The following is an 18,239-nucleotide window of genomic DNA, read 5'->3' as shown; positions in this document are numbered from 1 at the left end:
AGGAGATGTGTTGCACTGCATGAGGCAAATGGTGGTCACACCAGATACTGACTGGTATCCCCCCAAATGAAACAAAACTGCACCTTTCAGAGTGGCCTTTTATTGTGGACAGTCTAAGGCACACCTGTGCACTAATCATGGTGTCTAATCAGCATCTTGGTATGGCACACCTGTGAGGTGGGATGGATTATCTCAGCAAAGGAGAAGTGCTCACTATCACAGATTTAGACTGGTTTGTGAACAATATTGAGGGAAATGGTGATATTGTGTATGTGGAAAAGATTTAGATCTTTGAGTTCATCTCATACAAAATGGGAGCAAAACCAAAAGTGTTGCATTTATATTTTTGTTGAGTGTAGGTGAGACTAAGCAACCTTTACACAAAAGGCTATACCAGCACCGCAGATAGGGTGCCAGTGGACCTCAGTCTGCAGTTCATCTCCACCTTAAAGACACCTAACCACACATTTGAGGACAAGGAAGTTAAAATATTAGCTAGAGAGAAGAAATGGTTTGAGAGAGGGTCAAGGAGGCATTCTTTGTGAAACGTTTGAAACCCAGCCTTAACCGGGGAGGGGGTCTGAGACACGCTTTATCCCCTGTTTACAATGGGGTACTCAGGTCAAAGCAGTTTCAGTCTTTTGTTCATGGTAATGAGTCATTCACGTCATCAGCAGAGTCGTCAAGGGAGCCTTCAGGAGAGGGACAGCTGCCCTGTCATTAGGAGGGTGCTAACTAGAGCACAATAGGTGCTAATTAGAGCTATTGTTTAGTCACTAGCCTATAGCAGTCTGCCTCTCGGTAGGAGAGGTCTGGTTAGGTTTAAAACTCCAGCTTTTGTGACTTCTTGATTATTCTTCTCTACAAGAGTCAAGACAGAAGTCAGACCACCAGAGCAAGAATTTTAGCTGAGGAAGCTTCTGCGATTTGAAGCGAAACGTCCTCGCGTCAAGCAACCCAGTCCAGTCGAAGATTCAAGCTTCTCTACTTCCACCAGGACAATGCACCAGTCCACAACTCCATCCGTGTTTGCAACTATTTGACTGAGATGGGCATCAAGACAGTTCCGCACCCTCCCTACAGTCCAGACCTGGCTCCCTGTGAATTTTGATTGTTCCCCAAAGTCAAGGAAAACCTTAAAGGCAGTCGTTTTGAAACCATTGAAGAGATGAAAGAGGCTGTGACAAGGGTCGTGGACACGTTCACACCAGAGGACTTTCAGGGGGCCTTCCAGAAGTTGTTGGAACGATACAACAAGTGCATTGCATCTGGAGGGGAGTACTTTGAAGGGGACTAGAGTTTCATGCTTGTCCAAGGAAAAAAAGTGTCCCTACGAAAAAAGTCTCAAAACTTATTGAAGGCACCTCTTTGACTAAAATGATAACATAATTTGCAAACAATATTACCTAAGGTAATGGCACAAAAATTATCTGACACAATTAAGTTACACCACTTGCCCTTAGGGATAGGAACCATAGTGCCATCTGACATACCATCAGGTGTGAAACCATGCTTAATCATAGCAGTATACAAGACAGACAAAACAACAATTTGTGACTGCCATAGATAATATGGTCAGTATCAAGATCAGAAGTACCATCCTTCTTATTACACTTAAGCCTGTTGATGCCATCAGCAATATCGGACACTGCTATTAAATTAACACCATGAACACAAGCACTGTCTGTACTACTCTCAACCCTTGTCAAATCATCAATCTCAGACTTAAGCTTGCACACCTCATCCTCATCATAAGGAACACTGTTATAGAGTGTATTAAATTTGCTGGCAAAAAGATCTGCAATATTATCCTCACCAACTGCACCCGCCATCGACCTTGCTAGGATATGTACACATTCTTTTCCTGAAAGACCTGGCATGTTTGTACAGATTTGAGCCAGACTTGTTGGCATCATCCATCTTATCACACCTGATCTCAGCCTCCTTCTGACAACCATCTCATAAGCCCTGTGATGTGCTCTGGTCTTTCTCCTGAGATCAGCAATAATTTATAATAGTTTTCAGTGTTCCGCTAGCTAGGTGTAACTACGGAAGTTGACAGAAACCACTCGTCTGTTTTTATTTTTTCGGAAGAAGGTGAGTTACTGCCACCTGCTAGCTGGAGTGAAGATAACAGAAATGGCATATTTCACACATATTTTTTGGGAGACTAAGTTTACTTAATTTTCCAATACAGTAGGTGGCGGTATTACGCATATGCACTTGTTTCCACCCGCCATAATCAGCAAAGAAGAAGTGGTGTAGTTTTCTGTGTGATCTGTTCATCATGTTGAGCAACGGAAGAGACTGTCTACGATACTGTGCAGAGAGAATAAGAATATGTCCCTTGGAAATCTGCTGCAAAACCCATCAAACATCGTGCAAAAAGGATAATTTAAACATCTAAAGGACAAATGACTATGGCTGCCAGGAGTTAAAATTTTGTAAAACCTCAGCGGTCACTCACCAGCCCGGTAGATGGCGGTAAATGCACCTAAGATGGTGCCGTCCGCCATCGAATATTAAAGAATTAGAAGAAGAAGAAGTAGTAGTTTCCTGTTAGCTTCCAAACCTACAGCTAGCTAGCTGGAAAAACTAGAAGGTCTCCTTGAAACAGATTAAACTTCAAGCTGTAAACCTCTAATATGTTTCTTAAAAAGCTACAGAGCCACAAAAACAATAATAAACTGGAAGAAGAAGAAAAGAAGAAGTCAGCGCAAATGACGTTTAAACATCGGCTAACTACTGCAAATAAATAGATATTTGAGTTATTGGGGAAAAACATAACATCGGAGAGTACAAAAGAAGAAAAGAAACGAGTCAAACTGCTGGCTGCTGTTTTGAAGGCTGAAGTTCGCTGATAAAGAGCAGGTTAGACCAACGCTGTAAAAACTTAAGCTGTTCCGACCCAAGATGTTCCCAGCAAACAAGATTAACAAGATTTTCCAAATGTATTTTTCTAAAAACAAGCAATTATATATCATTGACATTTGTCTTGAGAAAGGATTTTTGCCTTATATTAATTGTAATTTGATATTTTGACCTTAAATGTTGGCAATATGTTAATATAAATATACTTTGTAAGATTTAGCTTCTTTTTTGCAGTGAGCGCCACCACATCACATTTATACCTGTTAGTTTATGTTAGCATTGTTATAGACTCAACATCATATATCGGCACAAAAACATCAGTCAAAGTGTGTTTTATTATGATCTTTGGAGGCTCAATGGGCACCACTGGTTGACTCTGTCAAATGAGTGATTACTTTGGGACGTTTAGATGAGTGTGTTGCTGTGTGAGGTAACATCAAATACAATGCTACAGCTTTGTGGATCACTTCCCTGAGCATGATCTAGAGCAGAGGTCTCAAACGCATTCCAGAAAGGGCCAAGAGGGTGCAGGCTTTCTTTGCAACCACCCACTCCACCAAGTGATTTCACTGATTAACATCACTTTGAGCAGGTGGAATCAGTTAATCAGTGAATTCATCTGGTGGAGTGGGTGGTTGCAACAAAAGCCTGCATCATCTCGGCCCTTTCTGGAAGTTTGAGACCTGTGATGTAGAGCCATTGTTCCCAAACTGGGGTCCAACCCCCTCTTAGGGCAGTGTTAAAGATCACAGGGGTGCCCGAGGTTTTGTCTGCTCTGAGGATATCAAAATTAAAAGTTCACATATAACACACTTATTTGACAATCAAAAGTAATTAAAAAGATAGTGTTCTTCAAATGAACTAATTTTAAAACGGGAAAACTTGTTCTGTCAATTAGAAAAATGGAATGAATCAATTTGGTGGGGGGTATCGAGTTTACTCACATATTTGAGTGGGGGGGGGTCGGCTTTTCTTAGATACAAGTGGGGGGGGGGGGTGTCTGAAGAAAAAGGGTAGGAACTACAGATCTAGAGTGAGCGTGCCTGTGTTGAGGACAGCAGCAACTGGAAATGACCAAGGACACGGCCACTTATCACAGAGATGGCTTCTGTTTAGAGGTGATTATTGAGTGGCAGTTTGCCCGGTTGGTTGCAGTTCCATAGTGTGATGGATGCAGCAACCATAGAGTTGGATACAGTGAAGCTAGAGGGCGGAGTCATGCCTGGCCATGTCCTGGCAAGGAGCATGCACTGCCATTAACAAAGAGGGCAAAAAGCAATGTTTGAATGGTACAAATGACATGGTGTGATTGTGCTGTCGTATTTTCCAGATGGAAAATATCACCCAAAATGCTGTATTCATGTGCTTGCATTGGCTGTTGCAACTGCCGAAAATCAGGGATTTACATTTCTTTTCACAAGTGAGTAGTTTTGAAGAATTTTACAATAAAAAAATAACTTTACTTGCATAATCTTCGCAGCAGCTAGGCATGGTAGGCCCGATTACAATATCATTATGTTCATGACTGTTGAGTCTCAATCGGCTTATGTAAAGTCTTAAACATAGGTGTCAAAGTGTCATGATTCCATAGATTTGATTGTAGGCCAAGCAATTTTTGGGGGGTTAATGCTAATAATGAGTCTGGCTAGGCTGTAGCTGGTTCTGTGTGCCTAAAAATGTGCATGTATAAAAAGTAAAATAAAATAAGACACGATGGGTCAAACCATGCATGGTAGGTTACGAAATGTATTTATTCTTAAAACATATTCACTGTAAAAACATCTAGGCCTAATCTCTGACATGACATTGCGTTATCGTACATTATTGCCAGTAAATGTGTAATCATGTCATGATAATAGCATAACTTTCTTTCATAAACCAGGCATGACATGCATGCATTTTATTTTTAGCATGATATTTTAGCTTTCATGTTCATGATTATGAAAAGGCTATTTCAGTCGTACCGCTGCTCTGACATATCCTTGACTCTGAGTCTCATTCTCTGAGACTAGATCAAACAGCATAGATGGACTTCATAGCCTAGGCATAGGCCTAAAATACAAGCAAGGCATAGCTAAAGACTCATAACACTGGAGAGAATATATTCAGATAAACCTTGGAGCTATTGCCTCGGCCTAAGCATTCAGGATTCATAATTGCAGTCATTATTGCTTTAATACTGTCATTGTGAAAGTCCAGAGTTTTTAGTTTATTATAATGAGTTGGTCTAATGGCCTTCACTCAACAATTAATTAGCTCAATCCAGACCATAAGTGATAAAGGTGTTATTGTTAGGCCTTACCATACCCTGGGCTAGACCTATTATCAGTTATGGGCCTATCTCAGAGCTCCAAAGTTTTTCAGATAGTACTAGGTCTATATGTAATAGCAGGGGTGGTGGCCAAGTGGTTAATGCCCTTGGTTTCAGTTCAGAAGGCTCCGGGTTCAAATCCCACCCCTGCCACATTTCTCCCTGTAATGTGGAGTTGCATCAGGAAGGACTTAAAGCCTGTGCCAATTCAGCATGCAGATCCACCTTGGATTTGCTGTGGCAACCCCGAGTGCAAACAAGGGAGCAGCCGAAAGGACTTACTTTACTAGGTCTATATGTAATACTACCCTGACTATCATGACATAGTGTTAGGGTTATTACGACTTGTGAGGCAATATGCCTAGAATAGACCATCATGACCGAATTGTGAGATTTAGCAATTGCAAACCAGACCAGTCGTTATTGTATGCTACTCAATGCTACTTTTACCAATTAGGTCCAGCCCCATTTAATAGGAATAGGCAAACTGACCCTTGTAAAAACAAGCAACTAAATTGTTAACATAATAGGCCCTAATCAGAATTCAGTTGCCAAGACATGTGGCCCAAAAGTCAAAGAAAATTAAAAAAAACATGCCTTTAATAGAATTTTCTTTATTTTTTTTATTAATCACATTAAAACAAATTGTCAATAAAATGTTCTAAAAGTAGTAGCAAAATTACCATAATTTTTGTGGTTATTTTATATCTTTTCAGATTTCCACTTGATGATTCTGCCCTGTTGGGAAAGTGGCTTGCCAACATTAGCTGCGAGAACTTTAATCCCACGGTTAACTCCAGAGTGTGTAGTGAGCATTTTGTGAAGGAAGACTACGTATGAGGCAGGGATACCTTGATTCTATCTGACTGTTTGTCAGTGTGGGAACTTTTGAGAAGGAGAGAGAGGGGAGGGAGAGAAACAAAAAACTCACTACCACCACCACACCAGCAAAATATTCACCACAACTTCAACAACACCCCACCACCAACAACAACAAAATAAACAAAAAAGGGAAAGGGTAAACACTGAGACGGAAATGGAAAATGTTGAAAGGAAAGAACAGGGATTCTTAATGGAAAGATGACAAATAGGGAAAATTGAGGAACGTAAGAATAAGAAGTGATGTTGAAACCTAACATCGCAAAATTGTAGGTAGACTATACAACACCCTTAAAATTAGTAGGCTTGTTAGTTATCAATATGTTAATATTTTTCATATTCATTTTCATCCAGGTATTCATCCCAGAGATGACTCCGTCGTCATCAAACTTTCTCTCTACCCAAGGGCAGTACCAACCATATTCCCAACTCACCTGCCTCACAAACAAAAGAATACATCGCAGAAGTGTCCACCTCTGAAAAAGAGGTCTCTTCCTCCATCTCATGACCAGCAAGCTCAACAGCCAAAAGTCAGCAATAGCTCTCTACCTGATCATGACTACTTCACATCACCTGATACTGTGGCTGAAAAGTTAAAGGAAACAAACAGAAAACTCACCGAAGCTCAAAAGGCGCTCAATGGTCACAAACAAAAGATTAAGAGAAGAGATGGCACTATCTCCAAGTTAGTGGAAACTGTAACGGATTGTTAAATCAGAGGCAGTTGGATCTTCTTAAACTGAACTTCAGTGAGAAGTCTTTCCTACTCATTGACAACGAGTTGAAGGCATGGGATGTGGACAAACATGGCCACAGATACTCTGACAAATTCAAGTGGTTTGCAGTGATGCTACATTTTTTATAGTGCTTAAGTATATGAGTTTATCAGGGATTATTTGCATTTGCCCCACCCTGCTACTATAAATAAAGCCATTGCCATCAACAAAGTTACTGCTGTCTAATAAATCCATAACAAGTGTGATGTTATTCTGCATAACTCTTCTTTTTTATAAAGCCCGACTATGTTTCACCAATTATGTCTGCTATCCCTTTTTTGAGTCTAGTTGGAACTGATCCCCAAATGTTTTGATAATCTGTGTTTAATGATGTAATAGGCCTTAAATTTTCTAATTCTTGCATGTCTTTCCCCAGGTTTGGAATCAAAGTAATGACACCATGTTTCATGCTAGTCATCAAGAATTCTTTTCTGATTGTACATTGTTTTCAGGTTTCAAATAATGAAATCCTCCCAAACATGTTTGTAAAAATTAACAGTGAAACCATCTGATCACAGGGATTCATTAGAAGCTATTTTCTTAAGAACTGCATCTAGTTCAAGTATCGAGTCACAGGCCTCTTTATAAAATAAATCAGTCTGTGGCATTAAATAACAAATATTATGAAAAAGATTACTACTATCCTCTTTCCAATACTGAGAAGAATATAATTTGGATTCACTCAACATACACGCTGTATTGCACATCGTGTCCTTTTTGCCCTCTTTGGTAAAGGCAGCCACGCCCCCATGTAGGCACGACAGCGTTACATTAGTGGTATAGGAAGTGCGCACTCCAGCTTCACTATATCCAACTCCATGGCAGCGACATAGTATAACAGCAGCGCATACTCCCAGACCTGATCTGAATGAGTCAGGATATACATACACACACCACTATATTGTAAGTCCCTTCGGCTGCTCCCTTGTTTTGTACTCGGGGTCGCCACAGCAAATCCAAGGTGGATCTGCATGTTGAATTGGCTAATTGGTTGAATTACGCCGGATGCCCTTCCTGGTGCAACTCCACATTACACACACACACACACCACTATATTGCTTTACCTTTATTATAATGAATAGTGTTCATAATTTTATCCCTTTAAATCCTTTCTTGCAGACATGCAAAGGCTGTTAGTGAGTAAAGAAGGTGTTCTACCTGAGCAGCAGGAAGGGAATCAGAGTCTTGACAAAAAGGACTTAGAGCCTCCAAACATTAAAGAAGAGCAGGATGAATTCTGGGTAAGTCAGGAGGGAAAGCAGCTTCATGGGCTGTGGGAGGCTGATATCACTAAGTTCCCTTTCACTGTTGTCTTTGTGAAGAGTGAAGGTGAAGAAAAAACACAGTCATCACAGCTTTATGGAAGCCAAAGAGATGAGAGCACAGAAGTGGAGCTTCTTTCCACCAACTCAGCAGAGCACAGAACACTGAAAACAGAAGTTAATGAAGACGATTGGGGAGAATCACAATCAGATACTGATGGTAAGTGTTCTCACTGTTGTTGCTGAAACTGATGATACATGCTAGTAATGCTGAAATTGTAGTTTTAAAAGGTGGAAACACAATTTAACAAAACTTGAAAAAATTGTGAATATTTTCAAAGACTTGTATGATATTTTGACAGCCTGAAAAAAAAATCAGATCTCTGCAAATATTTTGTATTTGAGTTGTTTGTGCTGCTCCATTGTCTTCACAATGTTTCACCAACACATTTTCAGTTTCAACTTTGTCATTCTTGTCGTGGTATTTTGTTTTCCACATTTGAAACCTTCTAAATGAAGACTTGAAAAAATTCTGAATCATTAAAATGTACAGTTTGAAAGTTTGAATCTTTATTTTTAAAGCTCAGGCTATGTACAATACCATTCATGTTACAGCACCCACTTTTCTGAGATTTGCTGACATAGTTGGCAGCTTTCCAATAGTGTAACTTGTGGTAGTGTTCTGTCCCATCTCAGGTTTGTAACTGAAAACTGCAGCTTGAACCTTGAGTGGGAAGCTGATGGCAGGGACACTGGCACATAACCTATTGGCTGCTCTGCTGACATTCTGTCCTATCATGTATTTACAGAGTGTGCCAGAGCACTGGAGGGAACCCACACAAATACAGGGAGAGCATAGAAGCTCCACAGAAAAAGGACCAGGTCAGAAGCAAACTTGGGACCTTCTCAGTGCTCTTACAAGGTTTAAAACCTGGAAAACTAAATAATACAGCAGGAGAAGAGTGACAAATTTGAAATTCTGAAAATATGTTTGTGAAACACTGTAAAAAGATTGCTGCAGATGCAAAGAATAAAACTCAAATACATACATGTACTTTTGCATATACTTTTATGGCTGCTGCCCCAAAATTGTGGAATACTTGACCCACACACCTCAGATTTATTGATACGGTTGACTGTTTTAAAACGCAACTGAAGACCCAGTTGTTTAAAGTAGAAGGTTAACTTTCTTGTTTTTATTTTGTCTTATTTTAATTGAATTTAAGTTCTTACTTTGTTTTATTTCTATGGTGCACCTGAAAAGTATTCACAGTGCTTTATTTTATTTTATTTGTCATTTTGTTATATTACAGCCTTATTCCAAAATGGATGGAATATATTTATTTTCCACAAAATTCTACTCATAATACCCCATAATGACAACATGAAAAAAATCACATGTACAGTACATAAGTATTCGCAGTCTTTGCCATGAAGCTCAAAACTGAGCTCAGGTGCATCTGGTTTCCACTGATCACCCTTGAGATGTTTCTACAGCTTAATTGTAGTCCACCTGAGGTAATTCAGTTGATTGGACATGATTTGTGAAGGTATGCACCTTTGTGGAGGTAGATTGGGCTGTTTGTTGTCATGAGGTCGGGGTGTTTATGGGAATAGGTCTGTGTTTGAGTCTGTGTGTCCATAGGTGTTTGCAGTACGTATGGCCCAGGAGAAGAAGCTGTTTGTCCTTTTTGACCTGTAGCATCTCCCAGAGGGCAATAGGTTAAAAAGGGGGCCGGGAGGGTGTGAGGGGTCTCCTGTGATGGCCTTGGCTCTCCTAAGGCAGCAGGATGTGGCGATGTTTTCCAATCTGGACAGAGGGCAGCCAGTGATCTTTTGGGCAGTGTTTATGACCCTCTGCACCGCATTTTTGTCCTTGGTTGTGGAGCCTGTGTATCACACACCCAGTATATCAGTACACTCTCCACTGAGGAGTGAGAGAAGGCCAGCAGCAGTTTTGTGTCCTGGTTGTTCTTCCTGAGGAGACGCGGGAAGTGTAGCTACTGCTGAGCCTTCTTAATGGTCTAGGTGTGGTCTGTGGAGATGTGGGTGCCCAGAAACCTGAAGGTGGTGACAGTTTCCACCTGCTTTCCATTCATGAGTGGGGAGGGGGGGGTCCTGTCTGTTTTTCTTGAAGTCCATAATGAGTTCTTTTGTCTTATGAATGTTCAGGGTCAGGTTGTTCTTTGAACACCAGAGCGAAAGTTCCTCGACTTCTGACTTGTACGCTGTCTTGTTTCCATTGTAGATGAGTCAAACTACTGTGGTCTCTGCTGTATATTTTAGAATGCGGTTGGTTGGATGGGTTGGAGAGCAGTGCTAGGTGTACAGGGCATACAGCAGAGGGCACAGAACACAGCCTTGAGGGGAGCCAGTGCTGAGTGTGAGTATGGAGGAGTGGTAGGGGCCGAGTCTCAGACTAAGGGCCCTTGGGCAAGGTCTTAATCTCCGAGTTGCTCCCGGTGTGTAGTGAGCTCCTTGCATGGCAGCACCCTAACATCAGTGTGTCTGTGTGAATGGGTGAATGTGAAGCATAATTGTAAAGCGCTTTGAGCATCTGATGCAGATGGAAAAGGGCTATATAAATGCAGTCCATTTACTGTGGGTGGCTCATCAGAAAGTTTTTAAATCAGTTACAGGTGGGGAGGGGCATCTGTAAGTTCAGCAGTTTGGTGATGTCTGGTATGATGGTGTTAAACACTGAGTCCACTAAGAGAATCCTCACATAGCTGCTCTTGTTCTCCAGGTGGCTTAGTGCTGTGTGGAGTAGGGTTGCCACAAACGACTATTTTGATAGTCTACTAGTCAACGATTATTTTTGCAAGTAGTTGACAAGTTGGGTCATACGTAATTTCCTAAATTTAAGGCCTGCAGAATTTTTCGAGAAATGTCGGGATGAAAACATGAACATTTCCAAATCAGTGACTATTTCTTAGACTTCATTTACATCAGTCATTCAGAAATACAGTGTCGTACTTTATAGTAAATCTGTGTCAGGTAGGCAGTTCTCAAAAACTAAATGTCCATGCTGGAACGAGACAAGTGAGGGAAGCCACCAAGACACAACTCTAGAAGAACGTTTGGCTTCTGTGAGTGGAGAAACTGTGAATTGTACAACATTTTTATTTTTATCTTCATTTTACATATAGTCCCAACTTTTTCTGATGTGTCATTGTTTCTGTTGCATTTCTGAAATTACAGAACTGTTATAAAGAAAAGTGTGAACATTTTATTGTGTTTTAAAACTTTGTGGAGCAAATGCAAACAAGAAACACTTATAAAGAAGGAAAAAACATACTTGGACATGTGCAGGAAAACTTTGATATAAACTGAACAGAGCAGTGCAGGCTGATTTGACTCCCCATATTTTTTTTGTATAAATAAATCAGAATAAAATAAGAGATAACTCACTTTGAAATGAATAAAACATATAGCTGCAGCTTATAATAACTTTGAAAAATAACAAAAATCAGCAGCTTGTATTTTTATTCTGACTCCAGTTCATTTTAGTGTGATGAAGTCTTTTTTTTTTTCCTCATCAGTCACTTTTTTGTGCTTGAACTCTACATTAAGCTCAAGATTGAACAAATAAATACCTTTGGAAAATAACAGCTGTTTTGATCTGTGCCTGTGAACATCATTGCACAGCTTCTCCACAGCAGGGTTTTTTAACCCGTGTATGAGTAATTTTTGCTCAGTTCATTTATATACTCATTTTTAAGGATATTTGACCGTTTATTTCATCTCATGATCTCATAAATTCAGTATACGACGTGCCCATGATGTGAACAGGTCGGTGCCATCAGTAAAACACCAGTAGAGAAAGTGGAGAGAGAAGTAAAGGCAGCTCCATGGTTTGGTTTTGTTCATTTGTTTTTTAACATGTTCACTCGGGTTAAAATCCTCTCTCTCTGCCCCGTGCTCACTGCACTGATGGTTCTTAGCAGAATGTAACGTCTCGTGCTTCCGTTCAGGAATCTCCCTCCCTTGCAGTCTGCAGCAAGTTGACTCCGCGCGCACGCTCACACACATACATACACACAAACAGCTCCTGCGGTAAACTGCACATTTTAGACAGCTTTGAACAAGACGGCCACTGTTTTAATAGACTGTCTTATCCAAGTTTGAACGTTCAAATGATGGCAGGACGGCTCGCTGCCTAAAACTATGAATTGAGAGAAAAACAAAGATTTAAATAAAATAAACGACTTGTCGACTACTAAATTAGTTGTTACGTGCTAGAACAAATCCAGGGTATTTCCACTAATGTGCGTCAAGTCCCGAATGCATTGCCAAAATCCTAATGCATCCACAATTTTAAAATCACCAATGATCAAAATGTTATCTGCACTAGTTGACAAGTTAGAAATGAATGCACCAAATTCATCTAAGACTTCAGAATATGGGCCGGGAGGCCTATATACAGTGACAAAGTAATACAGCTGATTTTTATTCTTCTGACCATGGCAATGCGTACCCAGCTAACAATGGAACGTTGCCTGAACGTTACATCAAAGTGGCAGGAACGTTTGTAGACTCTCCAGAACATTCCTGGGATGTTGCCAAGAACGTTGCCAACCAACCAACCTAGAACGTTCTCGGGAGGTTGTGACACAACATTGCTGCAACGTTGTTGCAATGTCCCCCAACACGAAGAAACATTGTGAACACTGCATGAGTCTGTAAATTGCAAGTTTATTACTTTAGAAGTATTATTACAATAGCAATGCATTAAGCCATGGACAAGTTCTCAGTAAATGGATTAGTTCTCATCTACGCTCCAGTATTATTACAATTACAATAGCATTAAGCCAGGGATAAGTTCTCAGTATAAAATGGATCAGTTCTCGTCCGCGCTGTGTGACCCATGACTAAGGTTCAAGGTTCAAAGATTTTATTGTCATTTTCACTGTGCAGTTGTATACACAAGAGAACGAAATTTCATTTCTCAATCAGTGACTTCAGTGCAATAAAAATTCAATAGAATAATTTACCTTACATAAATAAACACATCATAATAAAAACAGTCATAGAAACAGATAAAATACACTTCAATCTCTCAGGTACTAAGTCAGGTGACAGCTAGTCACCTGGCTTAGTAATGGGGTCATCATCCAGTATTATTACAATAGCATTAAGCCATGGAAAGTTCTCAGTATAAAATGAACTAGAAGGGTCAACGTTAAACAAAAACTGAAGATGTCTCCACCCCCCACCCTTTAAAGTAGCAACATCAGGCCCGGATCCAGACCGGTTTGGATTTTTTTTTACGCATTGTTCGTCATCGGTTAAAAAAAAATCTCGAATAATCCCGAATAGTGCTGAATGTGTCCCTATGGTGAACACAGCTTTTGATTTGATCCCACAATGCACCGCGCAGGTGGATCAAAACAAACATAGCGTCAGTCCAGTCAAGTCAATGATCATGGCATCCAGGAAAAAAGTTGTTGTGCAAGGAAAATTGGGCGCTTATCTCAGCAAGAAACGGTGAGTGGTTTATAGTTTTCAGACAATAGTGTGGTTTGAAAGGCATTCTATGATGACTGAAATTACATTTTCTGTGGTTTTCCGACTAAAATAGTTGGTCGATCGATGGCCAAAACTTGGAAAAAAAAAACTCAGTCGCTGTCGATTGTTGATGCCGACGACATCGGACATGCCACATGCATTGATTGTAAAAGTATTTAATTTATCCATAAATCATCATGGAAGTATGCCTGGTTTAAGTGTATTTATGCCACACACAAACTTTCAGATCGGAAATTATTTTATTTATTTACTAAATACATACATGTATCCGAACGAAGGCACCCATTCGGTCACGTGGCATAGGACACTTTCTGATAATCAAAGAAATTAAATCATTGTTGACACACAGTACTTTCTTCATGTTTTAAATACACTGTAAATTGGTAGTTATATTTTTCTTCTGGAGCGAATAAATATTAAAAATAAATTCTATAAAATTCTAAAAACTACACTGTAAATTTGCAGAAAAACTTGATTATTTTTAAATTATAGGGAAGTTCCACAGCCACGTGATACACAAATAAAATACAAATAAAAGAATGAAGATTATTGAATAACGACGCGTACGATTTTTATTTTATCATTGGGCAAAAATGCATCTATCAGATTTTCACTCTGGATCCAGCCCTGAACATGTCAACTCGTGTACACTCCTTTGGTCATAACTTCAGTACTATCCAAAGGGTACAAGAGTTATATGATAAATGTATTGTGCACGCCGACAGATGCGAAACCAACATGTCTGAGACATAAGTTCTTAGTATAAAATGGATCACTTCTCATCTGACCCATGACTAATTGTGGCATCATCACTCATGGCACCGCCGTCCATGGCGTCATCATTCACCACACCGTGGTCCATGGCATTGGCATCCACATTGTCGGCATCCACATCGTCGCCCATGCCTTCATCCACCCCACCATCTGAGTCAGTATTAACAGCAGTACCAATTCTTTCATCCTCCTTCTTTGTCTAAAAAAACAAAGAAAATCGTTCATAAAAATACAATACAATAACTTCTATAGTGCCAGTCCCCTCAGCACAGTGAAGTTCAAGGGCACTCAACCAGTCCATGTATTAATATGCAAAATCCTTAATTCAGTATTTCAGTTTTTACAATTCATATTTTAATTTTTCTTAGGATACTACAACCCCTAGCAAAAATTATGGAATCACCGGCCTCAGAGGATGTTCATTCAATTGTTTAATTTTGTAGAAAAAAAGCAGATCACAGACATGACACAAAACTAAAGTCATTTCAAATGGCAACTTTCTGGCTTTAAGAAACACTATAAGAAATCAGGAAAAAAAATTGTGGCAGTCAGTAACTGTTACTTTTTTAGACCAAGCAGAGGGAAAAAAATATGGAATCACTCAATTCTGAGGAAAAAATTATGGAATCATGAAAAACAAAAGAACGCTCCAACACATCACTAGTATTTTGTTGCACCACCTCTGGCTTTTATAACAGCTTGCAGTCTCTGAGGCATGGACTTAATGAGTGACAAACAGTACTCTTCATCAATCTGGCTCCAACTTTCTCTGATTGCTGTTGCCAGATCAGCTTTGCAGGTTGGAGCCTTGTCATGGACCATTTTCTTCAACTTCCACCAAAGATTTTCAATTGGATTAAAATCTGGACTATTTGCAGGCCATGACATTGACCCTATGTGTCTTTCTGCAAGGAATGTTTTCACAGTTTTTGCTCTATGGCAAGATGCATTATCATCTTGAAAAATGATTTCATCATCCCCAAACATCCTTTCAATTGATGGGATAAGAAAAGTGTCCAAAATATCAACGTAAACTTGTGCATTTATTGATGATGTAATGACAGCCATCTCCCCAGTGCCTTTACCTGACATGCAGCCCCATATCATCAATGACTGTGGAAATTTACATGTTCTTTTCAGGCAGTCATCTTTATAAATCTCATTGGAACGGCACCAAACAAAGTTCCAGCATCATCACCTTGCCCAATGCAGATTTGAGATTCATCACTGAATATGACTTTCATCCAGTCATCCACAGTCCACGATTGCTTTTCCTTAGCCCATTGTAACCTTGTTTTTTTCTGTTTAGGTGTTAATGATGGCTTTCGTTTAGCTTTTCTGTATGTAAATCCCATTTCCTTTAGGCGGTTTCGTACAGTTCGGTCACAGACGTTGACTCCAGTTTCCTCCCATTCGTTCCTCATTTGTTTTGTTGTGCATTTTCGATTTTTGAGACATATTGCTTTAAGTTTTCTGTCTTGACGCTTTGATGTCTTCCTTGGTCTATGAGTATGTTTGCCTTTAACAACCTTCCCATGTTGTTTGTATTTGGTCCAGAGTTTAGACACAGCTGACTGAACAACCAACATCTTTTGCAACATTGCGTGATGATTTACCCTCTTTTAAGAGTTTGATAATCCTCTCCTTTGTTTCAATTGACATCTCTCGTGTTGGAGCCATGATTCATGTCAGTCCACTTGGTGCAAGAGCTCTCCAAGGTGTGATCACTCCTTTTTAGATGCAGACTAACGAGCAGATCTGATTTGATGCAGGTGTTAGTTTTGGGGATGAAAATTTACAGGGTGATTCCATATTTTTTTCCTCAGAATTGAGTGAGCCCATATTTTTTTTCCCTCTGCTTGGTCTAAAAAAGTAACCGTTACTGACTGCCACAGTTTTTTTCCTGATTTCTTATAGTGTTTCTTAAAGCCAGAAAGTTGCCATTTGAAATGACTTTAGTTTTGTGTCATGTCTGTGGTCTGTGAGGCCAGTGATTCCATAATTTTTGCCAGGGGTTGTATTCAATGGTTTTAATCCTATCTTTCAAACAGAAAGCAGTGTGTTGTTGTGGATGGTGCCACGTCCTCTTATCTCCCTAGTTATGTTGGTCTTCCACAAGGGTCAATATTAGCTCCTCTATTATTCTCTCTGTGTATAAATGATCTCCCCGATGTGTGCTCTGAACTAAATATGCAGATGTATGCAGATGACACAGTAGTCTTTACCCAGGGAAAGAGTGACAAAATATCTGTAGACCTCACAAATGCACTATGTAAAATACACAAATGACTACATAAAATTTGTCTTCTGCTGAACACCAAAAAACTGTATGTATGATATTTACCAAAAGACCAATTGAGCCAGCCAGATCCCATGTTTTCTTGGAAGGGGAAGAACTGGTGCTTGTGAACCAATTCAAATATCTCTGAGTGATATTAGACCCAAATCTTACATTTAAAAAACATATCAAAAAGGTAAATAACACTGTAAAGCTCAATCTATCTAATTGTAAACAGATAAGACCGTTTATTAAAATAGATGCGGCCAAATCTTACTTACACTGCATGATCTTGTCACATATAGAGTATTGCATTACAACATGGTCCTTTGCAGGAACAACTATACTGAAACCAGTTGAACAATTGTACAAAAAAGCCATAAAATATTGGACAAAAAAACAGATTTCTTATCACTGTCCAATCTTAGAAAAATATAAACTTTTAAGTTTTGAGAATTTTATGCTATTTAAAATGTGTTGTGCTGTGTACAGGTCCCTACACAATTTGGCCCCACCCCCTCTGAGGAACTATATTAACAGGAAAAGTAACAATGAAATTAACATCAGATCCTCGGCTAGGGGTAATTGCGAGATCAAATTTAGAAAAACTGCCTTTGCTGAAAATGTACTCTCTATTAGGGGCAGTAGCACATGGAATACTCTGCCAACAATAATCATGTTCAGCCCCACATTTGCTTTATTCAAGACACAGCTTAAAACAGCTGAAAGATAACCAAACCTGTAATCATTACTAGTTAAAGACATGCGAAAGCAATATACTTTCATATACACGCACACAACAACACATAGGTAAGCTTATGCACACCAGCACTTTAAAGAGATACTGCAGCTGTATCTAGCACTTTACTATCGTGACAAAGCACTTTAATTCAGCATCTTATAATAAAACTGACTGTACCTGTACACACCTGCAACTGAATTCTACCTCAGTACTTTCCTGCACATAGGCCTGCACTTTATATTGAAACAACAGCATTTTAACCTCCATCTTGACCGGAACGGACAACTCCTCCTTTATATGGCTCTGGGTTATATTAAAATATGACAGTGTATTATACTGTAAATTATCAGTGTTTTTATGCTTGTTAAATGCCCTGTGTTTTATATTATATGTCTGGAGACTACAGATGAAAATTAGCATTATGCTAAATCTGGCATATTTACGTTAAATTGTGCGCCATATATATATATATATATATATATATATATACATATATATATATATATACACACACACACTGTCTATAAACAATTGTACGTTCATTAATATGTACTGTCCCTGTCAAATAAACCAATAATGAATGAATGAATTCCAACTGTCAACACACAGCCGAGTGACGGTTACACTATGGAGGGAAGGTGAGCCCAAACAGATAGGTTTTAAGATGTTTGTGGAAAGAGAATACAGAATGTAAGGAATGGATTGAGAGAGGGATATTGCTCCAAAGAGCTGGAGTGCATGTGAGCCGGTCACGGTCTTCACTCTTGAAACAGTCAACACTGGACCGGGATTTGATTGAAGGGAATGACTAGGTGTG

The 18,239-nt window shown here is 39.5% G+C and overlaps 1 protein-coding gene across 1 annotated transcript in view; it reads left to right on the top strand.

The window, feature by feature from the left end:
* The window catches only part of LOC117522521 (zinc finger protein 26-like), a 33,238-nt gene that overhangs the window by 2,064 nt on the left and 12,935 nt on the right, over positions 1–18,239 (top strand). The window contains exons 2-6 of the mRNA XM_034183964.1: positions 2,814–2,871; positions 5,899–6,016; positions 6,416–6,746; positions 7,957–8,078; positions 8,160–8,319. Of these exons, the coding sequence (XP_034039855.1) occupies positions 6,701–6,746; positions 7,957–8,078; positions 8,160–8,319 (328 nt within the window). The 5' untranslated portion in view covers positions 2,814–2,871; positions 5,899–6,016; positions 6,416–6,700. The remainder of the gene's footprint in view (positions 1–2,813; positions 2,872–5,898; positions 6,017–6,415; positions 6,747–7,956; positions 8,079–8,159; positions 8,320–18,239) is intronic.

The sequence above is a fragment of the Thalassophryne amazonica genome, chromosome 12 (genome assembly GCF_902500255.1).
Source record: "Thalassophryne amazonica chromosome 12, fThaAma1.1, whole genome shotgun sequence".
In the NCBI taxonomy this organism is placed as follows: Eukaryota; Metazoa; Chordata; class Actinopteri; order Batrachoidiformes; family Batrachoididae; genus Thalassophryne; species Thalassophryne amazonica.
Note: the sequence above shows the minus strand (reverse complement) of the source record. Positions and strands in the feature narration are given on the sequence as shown.